At 41.1% G+C, this 24,358-nt stretch overlaps 1 protein-coding gene across 1 annotated transcript in view; it reads right to left on the bottom strand.

Annotated features, from left to right (window-relative positions):
• Positions 1–845: 845 nt before the first annotated feature.
• The window catches only part of MTMR7 (myotubularin related protein 7), a 107,246-nt gene continuing 83,733 nt past the window's right edge, over positions 846–24,358 (bottom strand). Inside the window, exons 8-14 of the mRNA XM_044225507.1 lie at positions 13,168–13,277; positions 11,555–11,680; positions 9,745–9,794; positions 8,266–8,466; positions 6,894–7,034; positions 5,260–5,386; positions 846–1,785 (exon numbers count right to left, since the gene is read on the bottom strand). Coding sequence (XP_044081442.1) covers positions 1,423–1,785; positions 5,260–5,386; positions 6,894–7,034; positions 8,266–8,466; positions 9,745–9,794; positions 11,555–11,680; positions 13,168–13,277 — 1,118 coding nt within the window. The 3' untranslated portion in view covers positions 846–1,422. The remainder of the gene's footprint in view (positions 1,786–5,259; positions 5,387–6,893; positions 7,035–8,265; positions 8,467–9,744; positions 9,795–11,554; positions 11,681–13,167; positions 13,278–24,358) is intronic.

The raw sequence follows: 24,358 nt of genomic DNA, 5'->3' as shown, positions 1-24,358 counted from the left end.
TTTATTAATAGATTTTACCTATTAATAATATTGATGTGTAGCGGCGCCTGGGTGGCTCAGTCACTTGAGCATCTGACTCTTGATTTTGGCGCAGGTCATAGTCTCAGGGTTGTGAGATTGTGCCCCATGTTGGGCTCCGTGATTGGCAGGGAGTCTGCCTGGGATTCTCTCCCTCCACTCCTCCCTTACACATGTGCACTCTGTCTAAAATATATTAATCTATAAAGGAGAAAAAAAAATTGATGCAGATTGTAAAAGGTGGCCCTTTACATTCTAGAATGTACTGGTAATTAAAAGCCATGCAGATGCAGTTGTAAATGTTACTTATCTCTGTCCAAACTTTCTCCACTATGTTTCTTCAAAAGTTTATAATCAAACTCTTTTCAGAACTTTCAGCATTGGTTACTAATGTTAAATCATATTAACCAGTTACGCAATTTCTAAAATGATGGGTGATAAAATTAATTGTATTATTAAATAGCTAGAACAACCAAATTCTCTAGTTTTTTATTGGTATTTTTCCTCACTGCAATGTGACATTGCTAACTTGGTTATACTACAAGAATCAGGCTGGTGGTTGGCCCACACTCTCTTGTTAATGTGGTCTCTAAGTAGTAAGAAAAGGTTATTTTAAAATGCTATATTTTATAACATTTATAATTTCAAATGTTATATTTAATATGGTCTGAATTCATATTTTAAAAACCAAAGAGTAAATGTTGCTTCTATTTTATTAGGTATTAGACTCGTGTTAAAGAAGTGAATTATAAGTTTCAGCATTTTTTAAATGATGAGATTCCAGAAAAAAAAGGAAACAAGATTATAATAACAATTCAAAATATATTATTTAAGGAAAAGTTAAAGTGATCATTAAACCTGAAAGATAAGCTCAAGCAATTACAAAGCTTCTCAGTTACAGAGACACATCTGCCAATCAAAAGGGGTACATTTCCACAGTGTGCTCTGTTACTTCAAATACTGATAACAGAGACGGGGTGGAAGGCAATGTCAGATGTTTTAGAAAACAAAATATATATATGGAAGTGAAATATGGGGAAAGACTAAGGGTAACAGGTGTGAGGGTAGAAGGAACTCCGGGCACTTTGAGCAGATGCATGCTGTGACAAGGATTTTTACCGATGACTCAGGTAGTGAATAGAACTTTCTGAGTCTAGAACAACTTTTTAAATGGGGAATTTTTCCTTTATATGTGTTTGATAAAAGAAATGGCTACATCTTGTTCTTCAACATCTAAAGAAACTAATAAGAGCTGGACTTTTTTCCCTTTTTGTTGCTACATTTTATAATTCTCAATGACATGTACCATTTCTTGAATTATTTTTTATTTTAAATTGCACTGCTCCCTTATTTTTGGAAAGTGTTTCTTGTGTGTCCTTTTTTTTGGATCTTCACAGGGAAACTTCAGGCAGTGAGAAACACAGCTTCGTCAGAGTCACGGTCCTTTCCACTGTCTTCACTTGGTGCACACTCCCCACCACTTGGAGACCGGCAGCTCAGATCCTCTACCCCAGACTCCTGATCACTGTTGGCTGACAGATCTGGATCTGAGCTTTTCAAATTGTCTTGGGTTAGAATGAGAGCAGAATCTTCATCACCTTGTGAAGGACTCCTGGATGGAAAGGATTTCATATTTCCACTGTAATCCTGGGGAGTGTTGGCTGTGCTGTTGTCTGAGGTAGAAAACCCTGAGTGTTTGCTGGGTTCACTCTGTTTACTCTTCACTTTAGTGTGATTTAACTGGACTTTCTGAATTTTTTCCAGCCTCTAAAAAAAAAAAAAAAAAAATTTTTTTTCAGGGAAAAATCTTTAATAATTTAGCATTTATTACTTTCCAGCTGGATATAATGTTAAGAACATGGGATTTAAATGGACATGGGTTCAAAGCTAGGCTCTATGACCTTGGACAAAATAATTAGATTTTGTGAGACTTGGTTGCTTCATCTCTAATTAAGGAAGGTAATACCTGCCTTAGTATATAGGTTTTCTGTAAAATGCAAAAAAACCCCAAAAAACCTATATAGAGCACCTGGCAATCAGGAATCATTCTTCTTTCTCTACTGCAAGGTTTTACGTAATGATTTTCATCCTATGAACTCAAAATATAATTCTTTAAAAAATCAGGAATGAGGTGTTTATTATCTAAGTTTTAAAATTAAGATATAAGTCACTTACCATAAATCCCCCCTTCTAAAGTTTATAATTCATTGGTTTTAATATATTCACAAGGTTACACAATTCACTACTACCTAATTCCAAAATATTTTCATCATCCCAAAGAAAACCCCATATTCATTAGTAGTTACTCCCTATTCCCCCTGCCCACAGTCCTGGCAACCACTGAGGTGCTTTCTGTCTGTATGGATTTGCCTAGTCTGGACATTTCCTATACATGGAATCCTACAACATATGTCCTTTTATGTCTGGCTTCTTTCCCTTAGTTTATGTTCTCGGGGTTCATCCATGATGTAGCATGGATCAATACTCCGTTCCTTTTTGATTAAATATTACTACATTGCATGAATATCCACATTTTGTTCTCTTCATCAGATGATGGACACTTGGATTGCTCAAAATACATTTTACCAGATTTCATCCTTTGCCATCAACAAGGGAGGTGTTAAAAGACCAAGTATTACATACTCCCTTCAAAAGCATTCTCCTTATGTGCAAAGAGATTGCACTGGGCAGTATGAGTAATGGAGATAATACAAATCCAGCCATAAGGAACTTGAAGTATGGAGGCAGAGTTCAGGTAATGTAAGAACTTGCAAGATGTCACAATTGTTTAAGAGGGTGAGTGGGATGGCTAGAGGGAAGAGATCCGAATAAGCTTCAGGAATGAAGGAACATTTTTTTTTTTTAAAAGATTTTATTTATTTATTTGACAAAGCAATAGAAAGTGCAAGTAGGCAGAGCAGCAGACCGAGGGAGAGGAAGAAGCAGACTCCCTACTGAGCAAGGAGCCTGATGCGGGGCTTGATCCCACTGGGATCATGACCTGAGCGGAAGGCAGTTGCTTAACCAACTGTGCCACCCAGGCCATCCCAGTGAAGGAGCATTTTAATGGACTGTGAAGGAATTAAACTGGGAGGTGCTGGTGATGGTTAGAGCATTTACGGCAGGAGGGACAATAAGAAGAAAAACAAAAGAAGAGGTCATTGTGTACAAGAAGCAGAGAACAGTTAAATTTGAGCAAGGGCAATGCCGTGGATGAAACCAGAGGGTGTTACGCTAACTGAAGTAAGTCAGAGAAAGACAATTACCATATGATCTCACTGATATGTGTAATTAATGAAAAGGCAGAGGAAGAAACAAAATAAGATGAAACCAGAGAGGGAAACAAACCATAAGAGACTCTTAATCTTAGGGAAAAAACTGAGGGTTGCTGAAGGGAAGGGGTAGGGGCAATAAGGTAACTGGGTGATGGACAATGGGGAGGATATGGGTTGCAGTGAGCACTAGGTATTATATAAGACCCAGAATCACAAACCTATATCCCTGAAACAAACAATACATTATATGTTGATAAAACAAAAAATTGAAAAAAAATATTTGAGCAAGGGCAATATAGAGAATAAAGCTGAAGGAATCGATTACTGAATTGTGGGAAAATCTTAAATGTGAGGCTAAGGGGTTTTGACTTTGTTATAAAGGAAAAAGAGCCAATGTCTTTTAATTAAGGTTTTTCTAAGTAATTTTTTTTTCATTTTTAGTATCTTAACAAAAAGAATTTTGGAATAGACCAGGAGAATCCTAAGCTTTTCATAAAGCTTGGGTATCTTTAGGAAGAGGAAATAAAACTGGCTTACTGATGTCGTGAGTGGACTTAAAAATGACAAAAATCATAAAGGCTTTTACCAGAGCTCCAGAATCCTAAAAACCTAAACTGTGCCTCATTTCATTTGTCTATGTATTTTATTTATAATTCAAGGTCTCTCAGCCCTGGTGACAACTCACAATCATTGTGGAGCTTGAAAGATTCTGTATCAGAATCTCTGGGCTTAGAGCCCTGGCAGTAGGATTTTTTTTTTTTTTTTTTTTTTTTTGAGGTGATTTTGATGCACAAAAACTGTTTCTCCAATAATGTAAACTTAAGGTAGAACTCTCCATATAAGCCCAAAGATGGTTTGTTTTATGTTTGCAGATTTATAATAGATTAAGATTTATGCTTGATTTCAAAAGTTCTCAAAACCAACAGTTCACTAGTGACGGAATTTGTTTTATCCATCTGGCCACTGTATGGACTTGGGTGGGCAACCCTAGACCAAGCTCTTCCGTGATACTTGTATCTGGAAATGTGATGTTTCCTGGTAATGTTATGGGAGCAACAGAGAAATCAGCCTCACCAGCTACCACTACATGACTGTCTTTATTGGTGGGGTCCCTGAACAATAGTCTGTGTCCCCCAGACCATCGTTCTTAGGAGTGACTCTCCCTTAGGTAAAAGAGTAGACTTTGTTGGAATGCATCTTACGATATTTCGCCAACTTTCATTAGATGTTACCAATCTACACTACATATCTCAGGAGTGTGGAGAAAAGGCTGTTCATCTTATTTTGGTATTTAGTCTCAATTGAGAATTCAGGTCCGGACCATAGCAATTGGTTGCCAATTCTTGAGTAAGTGAATGACATGATGATGCCAGGGAGTTTTAAGAGGAATGAAGCAGAATGAAGCAAAGAATCCAAGTGGTTTTAGTGAGCATCTAAACCAGTGGTATCACTGGAAACAAAGTTATATAATTAGCAAAAATGTATATATTATAACCTCCCTGGCCAATTAGTGGGAGATTATAAAAGCCAAAAATCAGGCTGTTGCTAAGTTGGTCTCAGCTGTTACCATTCATAGAGAAATTTTTACCATACATGCATTTATCTGATTTTGTTCTTTCACTCTGAATCCCATTTTTTATGTATACCCCAGAAGGAATTCATTTTAGTTTTCTCAAATAACAGTAATGAATAAAACCTGACCCATTGTAGGAATAACTGACGAGTTCAGCAAACCATGTAAGGGAGCCCCAAGCCAGATGTCAAAATGTACTAAGTGCCTAGGCTGGGGCTTCGGTGATCTGGGTGCTTACCCGGTGGGTTTCTGTTTCAGGTTATCTACTTAGCTAAAAATATGAAATGGCTGTGCTGCGTTTCACATATCCTGAGTCATGAGAGACGCTCATGGAACAGTGGTTATCAAGAACTAAGCACAGGAAAGAGACAAACAAGAACGAGTGCGTCTTACTTCTTCTAGCGCCTCTAGTTCTTCCTCCAGCTGCTGGGTCTCCTCCTTCACCGCCATAAGGTAATCCGTAACGGACTGTCGGGGCTGGAGTCCCTTTTCAAAGCGGTTGTACATCCCATTCCAGAACCTGCAAAAGATGGCAGCGTTTTAGGTACCACCATATCACAGTCTGTAAGTTCACTCCTTAAATCTTCTAAGATATCTGTCATGCCAGAGTCCCAAAGTCCTAATAATCACCAGTGGTGGCTCACACTTAAGGTAATGATTTCATGTGGATGCTCTCTTTTTCTTGGGTCAGTAAATTTCTTTTGAGAGGGTAAATTCATGGTGAGTCTACTTGTACACATGGTCCTGAAATAAGGCCTGTATCTTTCTAAAGTAGAATGAAGTAGCACATACTAACATATTCTTTTTTTCTTTTTAAGAAAATAGCTCTTAGTTTTAAAATAAACTTGGAAAATTGGTGATTCTTTTAACATTTAGATTCTTTAAGCTTGGCAGATTTGAGGGTTTTGGCTTGTTTGTGTTTTGTTTTTTATATTTGTTTATCACAACCAACCAAAATTGACGTTTCCATTGCAATAAATCTTCCCTTTTTTATCCTACACAATAAAGCGTACTGCATTGCAAAGAATAAGTAGAACTATCACAGGGATATCTGTACATCGATGCTTTAAGTAAAGTACTTTGAGGGCAGGGTTTTAGTGTAATTCATTGTCTTATTCATAGTGCTTGACTCTGAGTAACACACTTGTTGACTGGCTATTACTAACAAGTTAGGAGCAATACAGCTGATTGAATTGTATCTCAGCAGCTCTCAAAACTGCTGTTTTATGGCTCTTTTTTCTTTTTCAGTGTGACAGTATTCTTTCAAATTATGGGGAAATAATTAGATTGAAATAGTTAAGAACAAAAGCAAATTGAGGAGGAAAAAACAACTCTAAAGGAAGCCACTAAGCACTGAATGCATTTTGAGGGGTGCATAGGGAGAAAGAACGGGGCTTCTCCGTTTATTCTGTGTAAGTTGGTCTTTTTGCTGACTACGGAGACATCCTTCCACATCATACAACTTCCACATAGAGAACCCAAAGGATAAAATATGACATGCAGCTCTAATAGAATCTGTAGGATGCCACCCTGCTCTCCCATATCCCAATATACAGTCTTAAAATAATTTATTTCCATAATTTATTTCTAGGGGAAATAATTCCACTAGGCAGAGTTTCAGCAGAGAAAGAAGGTAAGCTAAGTCATGATCATGACCTAAACTTGTGATTCCACATTTAACTTAGAAGACACTTGGTGTATTTGGTCCCTCCATTCCTCTACCCTTTCTTGCTTCCTTTTCTTCTTCCCTCCCTGTTTTTTGCTTTTAAATAATATTGGAACTTACATTTTTAAAGTATCATTTTTATAAAACACTGATTTCTAAAGAGACTTTGATATGTAGGGGAAAGGAGGGGGAGAGGGGACACGGGCAAAAATACCAGATATTTAAGCATTCTCTAGTGTGTTTCATGTCCCCAAAAACCTCTTGAGGCCTAGTGTTCTATATGCTTTGGACTCCAGATATTAAACAGTGGCAGAGTCTACGTTCATAAGCGTCCTCAGTAAGGTCCTGGCGGTTTGCATACTTGTACATGAAGTTGCATGGTGTTGTGGGGAGACGAAGCGTTCCGCGGGTCTGACTCTGATCAGCTCTAAATAGAGGATTCAGGTAGTCGGCGCGATTCTTCCACAGGTGAGCCCACAGAGAGTAGGTTCTTTCTTGAATTCTGTTATAAAGAAAAGAAGCCTGAAAATGACCTAATTGGTTCTTAGAAATTGCAGGTATGTAATATTTCAACTGGAAAGGGACCAATAATTGTGAGCTGAATATCCCATGTCCCTGTTCTGTGGCAGGGAAATTCACAGTCTGTGTGCGTTTTCATGCTCTAGCAGAAGGGCACTGAAATAGCATCCGCCTCTCTGCTGGGTGTTTAATTCCTCTGAGTGTAAAGTAAAACTGCTGTGTAATTTGGGGGAAATTTTTCCCCAAATAGTCACTGGAATTTTCTTACTTGCTTCACCTGTTTTCTCTCATCCAGTCCTCACTGAACTCCTTCTAGATCTGTCCATTGTATGAATGAGGAAATCAAGGCGAAGAGAGATGGAGAAGTTTCTCAAAGTCACATAGTCACAAAGACACACAGTGAGTGGAATTGCCAGGATTCAAAGGCAAGCCGACACCAGTAAAGTGACTAGTCCATCACGGCAAACCACAAAACTGTCTAGGAAAACAGGCGAGCTTGAAGGAAGCACTCTGCTACTTTTCATCATTTACCACTTAACCAGGAATCACACTTGAAGTTCCTGAGAGAAAACTGTCTCCACCAGAAAAAGCTATTTTCTTTCTGTTCAGACTTTATAAAACCAGTGACATCCATTTTACTTGAACTGATCATTTCCAAAATTAAATCTGATATTATTATATACACCACAGTTAAAATCATTTTATGACAATTTCAAAACTGTTCTCTCATTGCAGTTCATACAGCACTTTGCTGTTAAGTTTTTGACTTTGCAATTTAAGTTCTACATTTCATTGACTTTCCCCCTGGATAGAAACAATACAGTTTTAATCTGAATAAAAGATGACTTGGGGCTTCAAATTTGCTTTCCCAGTTAGATTTGCGTTTCTTATTAGAAAAGTATATCTACTGAAGATGTCCAACTTTTTCCTTTTAAGTACAAATACTGCTTTCTCTGACTCCAGGAAGCTTCCTTTCGATCTGAGTGCCTCAAGTGTGCCACCCTGTCTATGGATGTCACTGGGGTAAATGAGCTGGTTATATCTTTGTCAGTCACTGACGTTAAACCATTTATGAAGCGATGTCATAAAAAAGAAAATAACTTTAATCTGCCAGTATAGATATGTGGCTAAAATAGTCTCCAGAATTTTAAAATGCCATCTGAAATTCTCAATCACAAAATCCTTAGATAAAAATTAAACAGCAAAACACTTACTTGAGTTCTTGTCGCTCCTTTTGACTATTACATAAGAAGTTTCCAAACTGGCAGGAATAAATGTGATGTTGAATGTGAATCAAAAATCTTTCATTGAACTCAAAGGCACAGGGAAATTGTTCCATTAACTGCCAGACACACTCAATGAACTGATCAATGACTGGAGAGATTTCTTTTGGGTCGCCATCTAGGTTGCCGTATCTAAACAAAATATGAGAGATTTTATAGCAGGTTGGGGGTTTTTATTTATAAAGCAAAAATGCAAACACGATCACAAAAGAAACCCTAGTTTCTAGATAAACCTTATAAACCTGAGGTGCAGAAGTGGGAAAAATTAACTTCTTAAATTCCACTTTCAAGAGAAACTTCGTACTGAGGGTCTGGCTACAGAAGGGACGTATGGTTAGAAAAGAATTAGTAAAAGATAAAATTCAAGGGAGCTTTCCGTGGCAAAAGAACATTTTTTCTTCTTTTAATGAGCCTTCTTTAATTCAAGCTTCAAAAGTACATCAGGACCTTTGAAGTAAATCTAACACTTTATTTAATTAGCAATTTGTGGGAGTGTAGTTTTTTTGTTTTTGTTGGGTTTTTTTTTTTTTTTTTTTTGCTTTTGCACTGCTTTGTTGGAAGGGAAGAGGAAGAAAGACACCTTGAAAAAAAAATTGCTGTTTCCCAAGTTTCTCAGATATTTCTAGAGCAATGTTAAAGCCTGTCACATAATTTATTTCCCATGTGACAATTCCCATATTTCCAGACTCCTATATACCTTTATATCTCCCATCTTTGTTTTTCAGTACATCAGAATCTTCTCTCTCACATTTGTACTGATTTTTTTAAGTGGCTTCCACACCCAGCATGAAGCCCAAACAGGGCTTGAATTCAACCCTGAGATCAGGACCCAAGTCAAGATCACGAATCGGATGCTCAACTGACTGAGCAACCCGGGAAGGTGCCCCTTGTACTGATTTTTAAATGAAGGCTGCCTAGTCCTTTACACTATTAAGGGAATTTTAGAATCCAAAAGCGGGGACTAGGGTGCCATCAAATTCAAAGTAACGGTATAGAAACTTATCTGCTCAGCAAGAGATAACCAACTTTAGGAATAGAAATGACCAGAGATCAGTTTAGGAGTTTTTCTAAGAGTGAAAACACTAGAAACTGGAAACTTCTCAAAAGTTTAAGTTCCACTCAACTTGGTAGCTTTAAAAAGGGCTTCCTCATAAAACAATTACATAGCTAGCCTTTGTCCATTTCCACGCTCTTTCTGTCCATATATCCTCTATCTCAGAGTTAACTAACTGCCACAAGGTAATAGAACTTCATTTATCTGTGATACAATGTATACAACAAAACTTTTAACTTTTCGAATAAGATACACAAAGAAAAGTCTATTTCCCCCCACTCAGTTGAAAACTTCAGAAGCAGATTTTTTTATCGTACACATTCAAACCAACAGATTTTTAAATGTTTTTTTTTTACCTGTGATTAAACTTATGACCAAAGGAAATCCAGTCCTTTTCAATTAATACCTACACAAAAAAGAATATAAACATCATGGAGAGAAGCAAACAAGGAAAAATAAGAGACCCCCAACCAACAGTGCTGAAGGATTCAAAGGATTTTGGGGAAGTCACTATCCTTGGATAGTGTAGACGAATGCACCGTCATTGTCCACCAAGACAGACGCGCAGAACGGCAAAGCTGAAGGTCATCCATGGGGAAAACATGGGAATGGATATATGAAAAGGTAATAGCAGCACCCACTGAGTGCTTTCTGGGAAACACTGTTCATTTTGCTTCATATATAATCTCATTTTACTGTGGGACAAGTAGGATCACTCATTTTTCAAAAGGAGAAGCTGACAGGCTTAATTCTCTTAAGATCACGCTACTAAGAAGTGGTGGATGCTACCTCGTAACCGAGCTCTTTCTACGCTAAAGCCCATCTCTTAACCAACAGGTCTCAGTATAATATCAAATACCAAACTCCTTACAAGAACAATTAGGAATATTTTCCTATGATCTTTGTGAAACATTAGGAAAATCCCAAAATGACAAGTGTTGGGGACATAATAGAGGAGTTTCAGCCCTGTTTTAAGTTGGGGTAACACAAGTTTATAATTTCAAATTATCTGGATGTTAAAAAACGTCAAATAGTACAGACCAATCCCATGCTCTATAATGAGCAAGGGATTTCCCTTTAAAAATACGGACTGGTTGAAGTTCGCCCTTGACAACATATAAATGTAATGGGGCAGAATCAGAGAGTCCATGGTGGTAGAGGATGGTGTGAAGAGGCGTGTGAGCCAGGAACCCTCCACCCGCCCGGTGGGCCTGAAGGAATCCGGCCTTCCTAACCTCAGTCCAGGGGAGGGAGTCGCACTCAGATGTCTCAGTGCTATCACAGGGAATTGGAAGTTCTGACACTTTCCAAAAAAAAAAAAAGGCAGAAAAAGAAACAGCCCATAAAGGAAACGTCTGCCACTTCTCTTGTCCCCAGAGTGTCCACTGATCTCCATCGATGAAGGAGATCTAGCAATCTAGCAGCAGGGATCCCCCGGGTCAGGCTCCTCTGGCAGCATCTGTCCACCGAACAGATGGATCCACTGAAGCACTTTCTACCACATCGTGGTGCCAGCGGCGAGAACCAGCTAGTCTCCCAGTCCCCAGGAAACCCCTGCGGTCGAGCTGCAGAACGGGGCTCCAGCTCAGCCAGAGCTTCCCACCCCGGGAGCTACACAAATAATCTGCGGGTGGAAGGAACACGTCGCACTGTGATGCACACCTAAAAGGGGAAAGTCTAGGAAAGGACGCACTCATCGTTTCAGCAGAGAGCACAGAAACAACGAAGTTCTCAATACTCTGAGCCAGAGTAAGCGGTAAGTAAAACGTTTTTCCTCTCAAGGACTTTTCATGCATCGTTCAGAAATTTTTTTCTCCAAATATTTTTTTCTGAAAAATGTGTTCTACCACATGTTCACATGTTACTTCAACTTGGAATATTTATGAGCAAATAATTTATAAAATTCACTGTTTTACAGACTACTGAACATAGTCTATATTGACCCCTCAAATTCACATTTAATAGCACCAATTTGAATAGCTTCCAATATCCCAGAAATTCACTTCTTTACTCCAAGACCATTTTCTACCTTTTCCCTTTTAATCTTGTGGATCTACCAAGAGAAGAGTAACAGTGAGAGGAAAAAAAGTTGCCAACGGTTGTCGAAAGAGAGGTGCATTCTGTTCACGGCCCTGCGTGGGAGAGACGCCCAGCAGCCACACTCACCATAAAGCCCTTCAGGGTCCGGTAATGCGGATCTAGCAGGAGGCTGGCCACTGAGCACACTTGGGCAGTCCTGTCCCAGCCATCGGAACAGTGAACAAGCACGCTGGCCCCTTCCTCTGAAACTGCCTAAAAAACACAGGGTCAGCAGAGAGTCAGAAAGAATGGCCACGAAAAGGAAAAACATCTCATCAGAACAAGGTTTGGGTTTATACCTATGGAAAGAAAAAGGGGAGTGGGGAAAAAAAAAATAACCCAAAGCAGCTAATTTAGTGTTCGTGCCCCATCCATTTAGGACAGAGCCAGGGAGTAGTTTGGTGCTGGCCACCAGAACTTTTCCTTCCTGCTACACCCAGGAGCCACCGCCAGACCACCGCGAGGACACGCATGTGCTACAGTGGACACGCGCTTCCCGAGCAAACCTCTCCAGACCCACCGTCTGCCCTCTCCTCCGGGTTCCACCTTAAACCTTCCCAATATGGAAACTCTGCAGCTGCTACTGGTCTCAATCATTTCCAAAATGGGAAAGACACAAAAATCATATGTAGTAACACCATGAAATTAGAGATCAAAGGATAGGAGTCCAGCAGTGAAACCAGAGGAGGGAAGAAAGAGAAAACAAGGTAAAAATTACGGCAGCAAGTCTCGAAGATTTCTATCTGCTACTACAAATGCATACACGATTTTTAGCTGAGTGTCGTCTAACAGGAAACATACACTGGGAAACATGGTAGAGAATACAACATAGCACTTTCACTACCAGAAATCCTATTTTTTCTTTATTTTTTTCTATTTATTCATTTTCTGTGCCCCATACCAGAATGCAAGCTCTGTAAGAGAAGAAAATCTGGTTTATTTGGCATCGTGTGCTCAGCACCGATAAAAGTGCCGGGCACTAAATAAACACTTATTTACTCTGCATCCATGATGGCCTTAATGTGCCTTAACCAGCCCGAGTTCTCCCGTCCCCACAGAAAGTCACTCATGGACGGAGATTTCAGTTCACACACTGCAATATGAATAAATGAATTCTCGAATAAAGGGGAGCATACCACATCTTCAGAAAAGACATGGTTGTCTTTAGGTATAAATTTGAGAGGGATTTATAAAAACAAATAGAACCCACAACAACAACAAAAAAAAATTGAGAAAATAGACAATGCATCCAAAACCTGTTTATATGAAAGTCGCAGCGAGATTGTTTTGTGGCGGAAGGGAACCTACCACCAGGTTTGGAAACAGGACTTCTTTACACCATGTGGCAAAGGAGTTGCAGTTTACTAAGATGGCCTCGGTCACTGAAGTGCCACACATTTGGAGGTATGTACTCTCCTTAGACAGTTCCTTCCTCCACTCAGGACCACGTCTACCCGAAGAGAATACTCTGAAAATGCCTTACCGTGGACTGCTGTGCCGGCATACTACCGACAGAACGCTGTCCTCTTTGGCAGCAATCACATGTTTACGAGGCCAAACATCATCGTCTGCAAAGCCAGCTCCCCACTCGGCGAGCCACAGCTGACTACGTGCATGGCAGCCTCAGCAGATGGGGAGGGTAAACAGGATGTCCATTCCGAAGTCAGAGCTCCCTGGCTGCTCGGCCCCTAACCACTTACCTTTGCAATGAAGATCCCTGCATCCATGATGGCCTTAATGTGCCTCAACCAGCCCGAGTTCTCCAGTCCCCACAGAAAGTCACTCATGGACGGAGATTTCAGTTCACACACTGCAAGGTAAATCGTGCAATGAAAGCAAAATAAAAACAATCTTACTTTATATATGCTCATATTTGCAGGTAATTTGTTAATGATTCCTTCATCACCGTATTTTCTGGAGGAAATTAAGTCAGGATAAGTGTCCATACTTGTAAAATTGGTTCTACGGAACTACTTCAAGTAAGGCTCTTCTACTTTCTCTGGTCCTAGGGGATGCTGCATCTGTTCAGAAGTATTCTATTTGTAAAGTTTAAACCCCAGTATTAATGAAAATCATGGTCCACAGTCAAGGTCCAGAAGAGGAGACCTGTTTATCCTTCAGCAAAGATATTGGCAGTGACCCATGCAAGAGCGGGCTACAGAGGAGAGTTCCTGGATCGAACCCCAGCACCTGCCCAGTTAGACCTCCACAGCACCCAACCCCTTCTGTTCAGGACCACTGTGAAAACAAAACGACTGTCCTAACCAGGAGCAACATCTCCACAATCTTGTGGAATCCCACAGAAAACCTTGCTGAGGATGTTGAAACCCTTGGTCTAGTCTCCTACGTGTTTGGGATCCAAAAGCATCTTTTCTTTCTGTGCAGGATTTCCTAGTTGAGAAATTACCATGTTTTGAGCTGGAGTCATGACACTGGCAGAAACAAACCGAAAACTGCTCAGGAGCAACCTTCCTTTTCAAGGCCAAATATTTCACAGGATGGATATGCCCATTTTTTACCCATTCATCCGCTGGTGGGCGTTTGGGTTATTTCCACTTCTGAGCTCTGATGAACAATGCGGCTATGAACATTCGTGTGCAAGTTTTCTGTAGAAGTAGGTTTCATTTCTCGTGGGGACATCCTTAGGAGTGGACTCGTGAGGTCACACGGGTTAACCACTCAGGAGGCTGCCCAAGGTGCTGTCTTCCTAAGCTGCCACCCCGGGCTACATCCCGGGGGCACCGACCGCGAGGTTTCTGATGCCCCCACATCCGCGCCAACACTGGTTATCCCTCGGCTTTCTGACTCCCGCCTCCCTAGTGGTTGTGCAGTGCTCTCTCACTGTGGCCTCGATTACCTGGCGGCTTGTTTCTTGTCTTGCTTATAGGGTCAGTGATTCATTTAAGGAAATGTTTCCTATATTGAATATAGCATTTCTAGATGTTCTTATCAGAGGGTGTTTTATATTCAGTCTGATATCTTGGGGAACTGGGAAGGCCTCGTGTTTCACTTAGATTTTAGTTTTATGTGAACCAACTTGTACAGCTTAGTAATAATCACCATGTGTGCAGGGGCAACAACACGTGGTCCTATTCAAGGCCATGGGCTTCAGAGTCAGATCTTCTAGCATCCAGATTCCAGCTCTGTGCTCTCAACAATGCAACCTGGGCTAGTCACCAAGCCTTGATTTCCTCAAGTGTGCCATGGGGATAAAACGCCTTCCTCAAAGTGTTAACTGAAGAGTGAAATAAGCTAATGCGTATACCCCTTGCTGGGAGACAGAAGATTCAGAAATGGTCGCCGTGAAATATGCTTTACCATCTGTTCGTCCAGTGCGGTGTCCTGACAGTTAGGAGGTACAGACTCATTCACACCCCACCTCAGAGCTGAGGCTTAGAAAGGTCAGAACACAAAGTGGTCAATGGCAGGAGAGCCCAAGGCCTCTAACCAAGAAGCCGAGTGTCTGCCACCACCCCAGGGCTACCCTGGTGGGTGTAACTAGAAATCGTACCTCTACTAAGTAATAATAATGGCGAAACTTAAATAGTACTTACCAGGTGCCAGATAGTCCTCCAGGTGCTTTTTTTTTTTTTTTTTTAATGTATTTTATTTATTTGACAGAGAGAACACAGGCAGGGGGAGCAGCAGGCCGAGGGAGAGGGAAAGGGAGAAGCAGCCTTCCTGCTGAGCAGGGAACCAAATGCGGGGCTCGATCCCAGGACCCTGTCGTCATGACCTGAGCCAAAGGCAGACGCTTAACCGACTGAGCCACCCAGGCGCCCCTCCAGGTGCTTTCTATACAATAGTTTTCTAATCATCCTAGAAATCATATGAAGAAGGTACTATTATTATCCTTATTTATAAAAGTGGAAACCAATGCAAAGAGAGGTTAGGTAACTTGTCCAAGGTCACTAGCTGATAAGCGGCGAGGCTCGGATTCAGTCTGGCTCCAAAGTACATGCTCTTAAGCAATGTCTATCGATCTCAGTTATATTATTTTTTGAAATTCACACACGAACCACTCTAAATGGTCCTTGTCTCCCACCTACTATCAACTTAAAGTTTACACACTTTGTCCCTCAGAGCCGTACTGTGCAGTGCGGCAGCCGCTAGTCCCATGTGGCTGTTGAATATCCGAAATGGAGCGAGTCTGAACTGAGAAACACTGTGAGTGCAAAGTAGATCCTAAACGTGAAATACTCAGTATGAAAAAAAGGATAAAAAGTATCTCACTGGGGCACCCGGGTGGCTCAGTGGTTTAAGCCTCTGCCTTCGGCTCAGGTCATGGTCTCAGGGTCCTGGGATCAAGCCCTGCATCCGGCTCTCTGCTCAGCAGGGAGCCTGCTTCCCTCTCTCTCTCCTCCTGCTTCTCTGCCTTCTTGTGAGCTCTGTCAAATAAATAAATAAATAATCTTTAAAAAAAAAAAGGATCTCACTAGTAGCTTCTGTTTTGACTACATGTTGAAATGATAATATTTGGGATATATCAAGTTAAATACAAATGTATTATGAAAATTTGCCCATTTCCTTTAACTTTTTGATGCGGCCACTAGAAAATGTGAAATTTCAAATGTTGTCCACACGCGTGACTTCCATTATACTTCTCTGGGACAGCAGCGACGTTGGGGGAAGATTAACCTGATTAGCAGTCTTCAAACGTTTCTGCACATGTACCCCCACAATAATGTTTTAAATTAGGTACTCTCTCATGCGCCCTGGAATAATACATTGTAATGACTGAGGAGGTGATAAAAGGTGTATCTGTCTTTTGCAAAGTCGGCAAAAAGGGCATTTAGGAGGGGGAAATGGCAAAGGAGGGATGGCTTCCAGCCTGGGCCAAAAGAGCCTCCCAAGGCACGGCAGGCAGCTTTAGGAAGGAGAGTGCAACGAAGTTGATGCCGTGCAGCCAGCTAGTCGGGGTGCACCTCCTAAGTTCTCCTGCGAGCTCAGGGGTGTGTACCCAGTTTGGAATCTGATGGAAAGACAGACCGACAGCCTCCAGTTAAAACGGCAAGGCCTGCCTTCCCTCCCGTGACACTGCCCGGCAGTACCACTTGGTTCCTGCAGGGGGCAGGCTCGCCTCTGCCTGTGCACCCAGCCCGGAGGGAAAGGCCTGAAATTCCAGCACCGGAAGGGCCCTCTCACCACTCCCTGGGCTCCTCCTCTTTGGTCTTTCTGTTTAACCCCAGGCCATGACCCAAAGTGTTCAACTTAATCCTAAAATACACACATGCCACCAGGTAGAGTCTCAGGACTCCACTGATTCCTTTAAATCTTTCACAGATAACATTACCTTGCAAACAGTTTGTTGTTTTTTCTTTTCACTAAATAGGCCAAACTTTCCAGTTGTTATTTAGGGCTTAGGGCTAGTTGGCATTCCTGTTTATTTCAGAAGGTCCAGGGAGCCTGAGGGATATCTTGGCATCCAAACCCTGAAGCTCAGCCCAAGAACAAATGATCCTTTTCACCTTCTCTTCCCACAAGGCATGGAAATGACAGCAAGTTTTAAAATAAGACACCAGGCTTTCCAGCTAACCTGGAGATGGTCTGGGCCAAAAGCAGGAGAGGAACAGAGAGCTCACAGAAACCGGGTCCTAAAAGGTACTGCCAGAAAGAATGTTCCAGTGTTTCGCTCTTCACTTAGCTCACTCAGCAACGAGACAAGCTGCTGGATCTCCTGCCAGACCAGCTTCCTTCTTCCCACACTGAGAATGGCTCCTTGTTGAACATTTCTGTTTTCAGGAACACTAAAGCTGTGTACTTTAAGTGAACTAACCTCACCAGGTTTTCGGGCAAGGTAACCACTGTAAGGGTGTTCTCCCGCCAAAGGCTGAGTGGCCGGGTGAGAGCAAACAGCTCTACAGATGATTGATACACACGGACAGATGGGGGAACACTTGAGACTCAAACAATCAGTGCCTGCACTTTTAAATATAAAACTGGTGGGTTTGTTTGGATAAACTCAGGATAAGGCAGAAATACTGATTTGTTCACTCTTGTTGCCAAACCCAAACCAATATTTACAAACCATTTTGCTGAACGAAGTTCATTTCAGCTGACATCAGAGGCATATGCCACAGAGAATCGTACTTACTGAGCGGGAGTTTAATGCCCAGGTCTAACAATATTTGTTTTACGTAAAAGAGCAACCATATCCATAAACATATCCATAAACATATATGGATAACATATAAAAAGATAACATTAAAAAAAAAAGAAAAGATAATTATAGGACATAAGGAAATAAGAGGAAATAAGAAATTTACTTGGAAGAAAATAGGCCTTGCCTGATCTTCTTTAAGAAAGTCACTAATACCAATCTCCTTTCCTCGTGTACAGTTGCTGGGTGGGATCCAGGAGGATGCAAAGACGGTCTCCATCTGGACCCCAGGAGATCACTCTTTCTTGTCTCCTAAAACCTGAAGTTGAAGAGTTCATGGCCCTCCCTTAATGACCAGCCTGCCAGCCACCTGAGTTCTGTTAATGTGTTGATTTGCCCCTTTCCCATTTTGGAGTCAAAACACCAAGCCCAATGAAATGCTCTTCAGAGAACTGGTAAAAGGATAATAATCTCCCTTCACTGAACATCCAGCAGGTGAACCCATTCAAAGAGGATTTTATGATGGACTCTTGACATGGAAATGTTTGGTTAAGCCTGTTTGATGGTTTGCCTTCTACTCAGAGCCCACCACGGTGACACAGATTAAACTTCTGAGCTCTGCACAGACTCTATTCAATTTATTAATGTTAGTGGTATGCCCCTCCCTCCCCAGGCCAAGCACCGTGGGCCCTCTTTATAGAGAACTCTATATAATGGAGAGCTTTGCATTTTAGCGTCTTCACAGGATGCCAACAAGATTAGTGATTATTCTTTAAAACGACTCCAGCCTAGGGCATGAGTGCTGTTTTCTGAACTGGTATACAATAATGCCACAAAACCCAACTTTGTACAGCCTTGTTTTCCTTTAAGGAATTTGGTGATCATATAAATAGGTAAGGTGCAATCAAGCCTAAATTCTTGATACCTGTGTTAGCACTGCTAGCGTTCATAGCACTGAGAATATACAATAGTGTATACAATATAATAGTATACAATACAATAGTATACACAAGTACTCATAGGCACAAGTGTGTGTGTGTGTGTGTGTCCAGCTGCTAATAAACATGAAAGCATGTACACACATACATTCCAATAATACTAATTACCATTGTCCTAAAGGAAATCTAGCAGCAGGTTCACAAAAGAATGCCCTCAGCATTTATGAGCTTTGCATGTGAATTTGTGTCTAAAAACACCACTTGTGGCAAATAAAAAGTATATATGTGCCCATTTATATTACATCTACGGTCTATAAGGCTTGGGGCTTAGTTTTCTCTCAATGAACTGACACAACCTCCCATCTACACTAGGTCTGATTTTCTCAACTTACAGAAAAGGAACAGGTTCGATGCTAGCAGCCCAGTAAGGACACTTGATCGGAATCTAACTCCCTTGACTCCAATTTCCATATATTTTTCCACTACAAAGAGAGAATAATTAAGTCACTATGCCAACTGAGTCAGGATGAACAGGAAGTTAACTGAAGGTAAGGCTTAAAGTCTAAATAGGAAACTTAAGTGAAAATAGAGAAGGTTAGACTGGGAGAAAATGCTGAAAGGTTAGGAAGTCCGGGTGGATAGAAAGTATTAGCGGCAGGCCCTGGAGAGAAAGCTCAGGGATCATGTAAGATGAAGACAGTGGCAGCAAGTGGGCAGCTCAACAGACCTGCTGTGAAAGCTGCCAGGATCAACGTTCTCCCCAAATCTCAAACCTTACCATTGCTGGCAAGCAAATACGGAATTGCCAGATCCCAACTACAGCCTTATGGAAAAACAGCTCGCCTTGTCACTAAAATTAATCATGTCTATCTTTAGTTGCATGGGAGGCACTGTCTTCTGCAAGCATTCCTTTTGTAAAGGCCCTTGTTACCCAAAAACTAATCATCATGATTAACAAAATAAATTCTGAGGGTGAAGTTAATCTTTGAATTGTCTCAGTGAACATCAAAGGACAGCATAATTAGGATGAAAATAGCCACAATTCTCTTATTAAATCACTTTGTTGTCCTCTCTCTTTTTTTAAAAATTTTATTTATTTATTTGGCACACACAGAGAGAAAGATCACAAGTAGGCAGAGGCAGGCAGAGAGAGAGGGGGGGGACGCAGGCTCCCTGCTGAGCAGAGAGCCTGATTCGGGACTTGATCCCAGGACCCTGAGATCATGACCTGAGCTGAAGGCAGAGGCTTAACCCACTGAGCCACCCAGGCGCCCTGTTGTCCTCTCTTTGATGTCACCCAGACATGAAGTCCTTGGCTTTGATGCCCAGTTAAAACATTCGACTGGCTGCCGTACCCCGGGATAGACCTCAGTAACAAGCAAGCATCATCTGTTCCCCTGCCCACGATTTTTGCTCTCCATCAAAATCAATACATCATTTTGTATTAATGAATGAATTTTTCTACCCAATGCCCAGCATGTAGAAAACCCTCAGTAACTATCTGATGTACAGAGGAATGTCTGGGAGAACTTCAGGAGCCCCGACTTAATGTCGTACTTACTCTAAACTGGGATTATGCCTGCTACTCGACAAACATTCTCTACCATACAGGGTATTAGTTACTCCCAATTTGCAGTTGGAGAGGTGTTAAAGTTTACCAAGTTATCATCCATAGTTACACAGTCAGTAAATTATTGAACTGGAGTCCAGTCTACAGCCCATATGCCCCCAAGGGACAATGCTCTTTCCTCTGTGCCTTAATGCTTACGATATGCTTGTACAGATTAGCTGATACCACCCAGCTCTCATCGGCCACATTCTACATTCTCTTACAACACCACAGAGAGCAAGGTACATGCTCTTGATCCATTTCTTTCCTCCAAGTGACCATGAATTGATAACGAGTAAAGCCTGACAGGACAGGTCTGTTGGTCACGTGGAAGGCTCTCTGAAAAGCCTTGGATTGAAGCTATCTAGTTCCATTTTAATGGAAAATTGGGTTTTCTTTGTGGAAAACCATGCTTTGTTGCTTAATTTTAAAGGATAATAACCAGACTTTCAGCCAGGTCCTGCTGACTGTCTCATCTAATAGGTTAGTAATTGAGGAAATTAATAGTGGTAAAAAGTCCAAATATAGGGAACAGAAAAAAAAAAAAAAGATGAGCTTTATAGCCTTTTATTAGCTCCTATCTGGTAGAACTCCATCAACTAGTAGGCGATGTAATAGGAAATACTTTAAAATGAAAAACTTAAATCCGAATATCTGTAGAGTTGAAGCGCTCCATTTCTTCTGGGTTGAATTAGCCATCACCTCAGAAAGACATGAGGTGAGCAAGAAAGTCTCCAACAGGGGCGCCTGGGTGGCACAGCAGGTTAAAGCCTCTGCCTTCGGCTCAGGTCATGATCTCAGGGTCCTGGGATCAAGCCCCACATTGGGCTCTCTGCTCAGCAAGGAGCCTGCTTCCCCCTCTCTCTCTGCCTGCCTCTCTGCCTACTTGTGATCTCTGTCTGTCAAATAAATAAATAAAATCTTAAAAAAAAAAAAAAAGTCTCCAACAAAAGGGACATTTTAACTGATAACCACAGCCTTAACTCTGAGCAGAAAGAAGTGTGTGGGTGTGTTAGGGACTGTTCATTTCTAGATCTTGGTGCACCCAAAGCAACTTGGGAGGGAGACCAGAGCAATTAAGTCGGAGACCATAATACCCGCCGCCTCCATGACATCTTCAAAATTCTCTTCTTTCAACCATCCTTTCTACACCTGATGAAGGCTCTGAATAATGGGCCTTAGAACCTTCACACAGAAGTGCAGCTCAGATATGATCTCTGGGGCCGCCTGATTTTGCCACAAAACGTCTCCCGTCAATGCCCACAGTTCCAGGGGATATGACAAGTGCGGTTACACTTTGGCGCCTGCTAAAAAGATTCTAGTCTTAAATTGCACCGAGTCTGGTCCGTTTCGAACAGCTCTTCACTGTAGTGTTGCCCAAATCGCAGAACGGACACGGGCCTTTCTTCCTGTGCTCTGGACCCATTCCCATATGACGTGCCATGGGGCTAAGGTTTGTATCTCTGTGAAATAATTTGTTGAGAAAACATCCACAAAGCCTGACAGGTGGTTTATTAAATTATTTTTGATGGGCTTTTGCTGAGTGGACATTGACCATAACATAAGGCAAGCACTTCCATGCCTCTGAAATTGTGCTATCTTACTCTGTGTCTCTTGAATAAAGAAACTGAGAAAAGTTACCTATAAAAAGTCTGGCTGACTAAATTAATCTATAGCCCACTAACCTACCCATTTACTCAGTACTTACTTCCAAATGAAGTATTATCTCTCAAGAGAAAGCATAATAGACCTTACACTGGAAAGAAAACACTTCATAGTTTGCAAGAAACTTTTTCAATCGGTAAGTTAGAGATGATATATTGTTAATGTTCTTTTATAAATACAGGAAATGAGGTTTGTTTAAGTTTATTCAGAGACTATAAAGCAAGAGCCCAAACCCAGATCTTTAGACTCTTAGGCCAGGACACTTTCTACCCAATCAGCTACCTAGAGAGACCATAAAGCCAAGTGGTTACGAGTATGGCATCTGAACGCATACTGATCAGGTGAGAATCTTCCGTTCTGTCGTCTACTGCTGTGAGCTTGCGTGAGATCCTTAGCCTCTGACCTCAATTTCCTCCTCTTTAAAATGAGGACATTCTGGAAACTGGTATGGAGTTTCCTCAAGAAGTTAATAATTGAGCTACCCTACAACCCAGTAATTGCACTGCTGGGGATTTGCCCTAAAGATACAGATGTAGTGATCCGAAGGGGCACATGCACCCAATGTTCATAGCATCAATGTCCACAATAGCCAAACTGTGGAAGGAGCTGAGATGTCCTTCAACAGACGAGTGGGTAAAGAAGATACAGTCCATATATACGATGGAGTATTACTCAGCCATCAGAAGGGATAAATACCCACCATTTGCATCAACATGGATGGAACTGGAGGGAATTATACTGAGTGAAATAGATCAATCAGAGAAAGACAATTATCTTATGGTTTCCCTCATGTGGAATATAAGAAACAGTGCAAAGGATAAAAGGGGAAGGGAGGGAACACAGTCTCCCTCACAGAGGGGGACAAACCATGAGAGAGTGCACTCGGGGAAACAAACTGAGGCCTGCGGAAGGGGAGGGGTGGGGAATGGGGTTACTGGGTGATGGGTATTAAGGAGGGCACGTGATCTAATCAGAACTGTGTCTTATACAAAACTAATGAATCATTGCATACTATATCAAAAACAAATGAAGTACTATATGTTGGCTAATTGCATTAAAAAAGAGAGAATAGCTCTAACAAGACTGCCACGAAGACCACTGAATAAATACACCTGAGAAAATAAAAAGAGTGTCCAGTACATAGTAATCACATCGCAGATGCTACCACACCATTACTATGTGGGTGGGTTACTATGTGGGTTACCATGAGCCTAACACCATATCCACAAATCAGTGAAGAGTGCTCTAACATGATAGAAAGCACTAGGCTCAAATCCTGCTTTGTTATGAGATCCTGGGAAATGCATGTTTTAAATGAAATTAAATTTTAAGTATGTAATATAAAAATATTTTTAAATATGGGACGTCTGGGTGGCTTAGTCACTTAAGTGTCCAGCTCTTGATGTCACCTCAGATCTTGATCTCAGAGTCATGAATTCAAGCCCTGTGTTGGGCTCCAGTGTGGAGTCCACTTAAGGAAAGAAATATATATATATATTTATATAAATATATATACACACGCACACACACACATATATTATACTAGATTCTAGATTCTAGAACTAGAGACTTATGCTTTGAAAAAATAACCTGCCATGTTGTGAATAACATATAAAGAGAGGTCCACATGGAGAGAAGCATGGGCTTTCTTATTGACTGTTCCGATAAAAAAAGAAAATATTTTATTATTTGAGGGAAAAACATTATATGATCAAAAGGGAAAGCCCAGTAGAAAACAATCAATTGCAAAATTGCTACGTAACTAGAAGGCATCATTACTATCTCATTGGGACGTATGAATACCACAACACAGTTTGCTTTAGGACTTATAAATCAAAGTTAAAATTAAGTGAGCTCTATAAAAGGAACTATATCGGATGTGAGCTTGGTCCTAAATTTCAGTTTCTGATGAAATATCCTGCTGCTCTTGCTCACAGACAGAGCCAGAATGCAAACAATTTTTTCTCTTCTATTATTCAAATTCTATTCTGATAATATTAATTAGCAGTAGTTAAAAAAAATCAAAGGCAATAATAACTACAAATAAAAATGTACTAGCACACTTCCTACCAAGTTGCCAGCAGCACAAATCTTCCAATCTCTTTGACGCCAAGGATGGCTGCTGGAAGCAGGAAAAGCCCTAGAAGGGGGGACTGATTGCATCACTTCATCAGCTGAGCCTCCACAAGTGGTTTATAATTTACTTGGTAAAAACAGATAGTCAAACATTGGTCAAGTTCCCTGAAAGGCATCCAGAAGGTTGTCCTTGCTTACTGCGCTGACAGAGGGCTGGAAAGTGATGTCCAGTTACCGTGATCCCTCACGTTACAGGGACTGCACTACAGGACTCGGTCAGTTTGCTGTCCTGTCGAAGGAGACAGTCAGACCACAGATAGAAGGACAGGAGGAATGGTTCCTAATAAGAGACCAGATAAGCACTAGTTCCAAAACTAAAGTCAGAGGGATAGGTTACAAAAATTTCTAAGAGCTCCTTTGTACATTGAAGAAAATGTGTGTTGTCCGAAGTCCGCTTACGAAATCACTAAATGAAAAATATGAAGCGTGGGGCACCTGGGTGG

Source organism: Neovison vison, chromosome 11, assembly GCF_020171115.1.
Source record: "Neovison vison isolate M4711 chromosome 11, ASM_NN_V1, whole genome shotgun sequence".
NCBI lineage: Eukaryota > Metazoa > Chordata > Mammalia > Carnivora > Mustelidae > Neogale > Neogale vison.
This window is presented reverse-complemented; position numbering and strand designations above follow the sequence as displayed.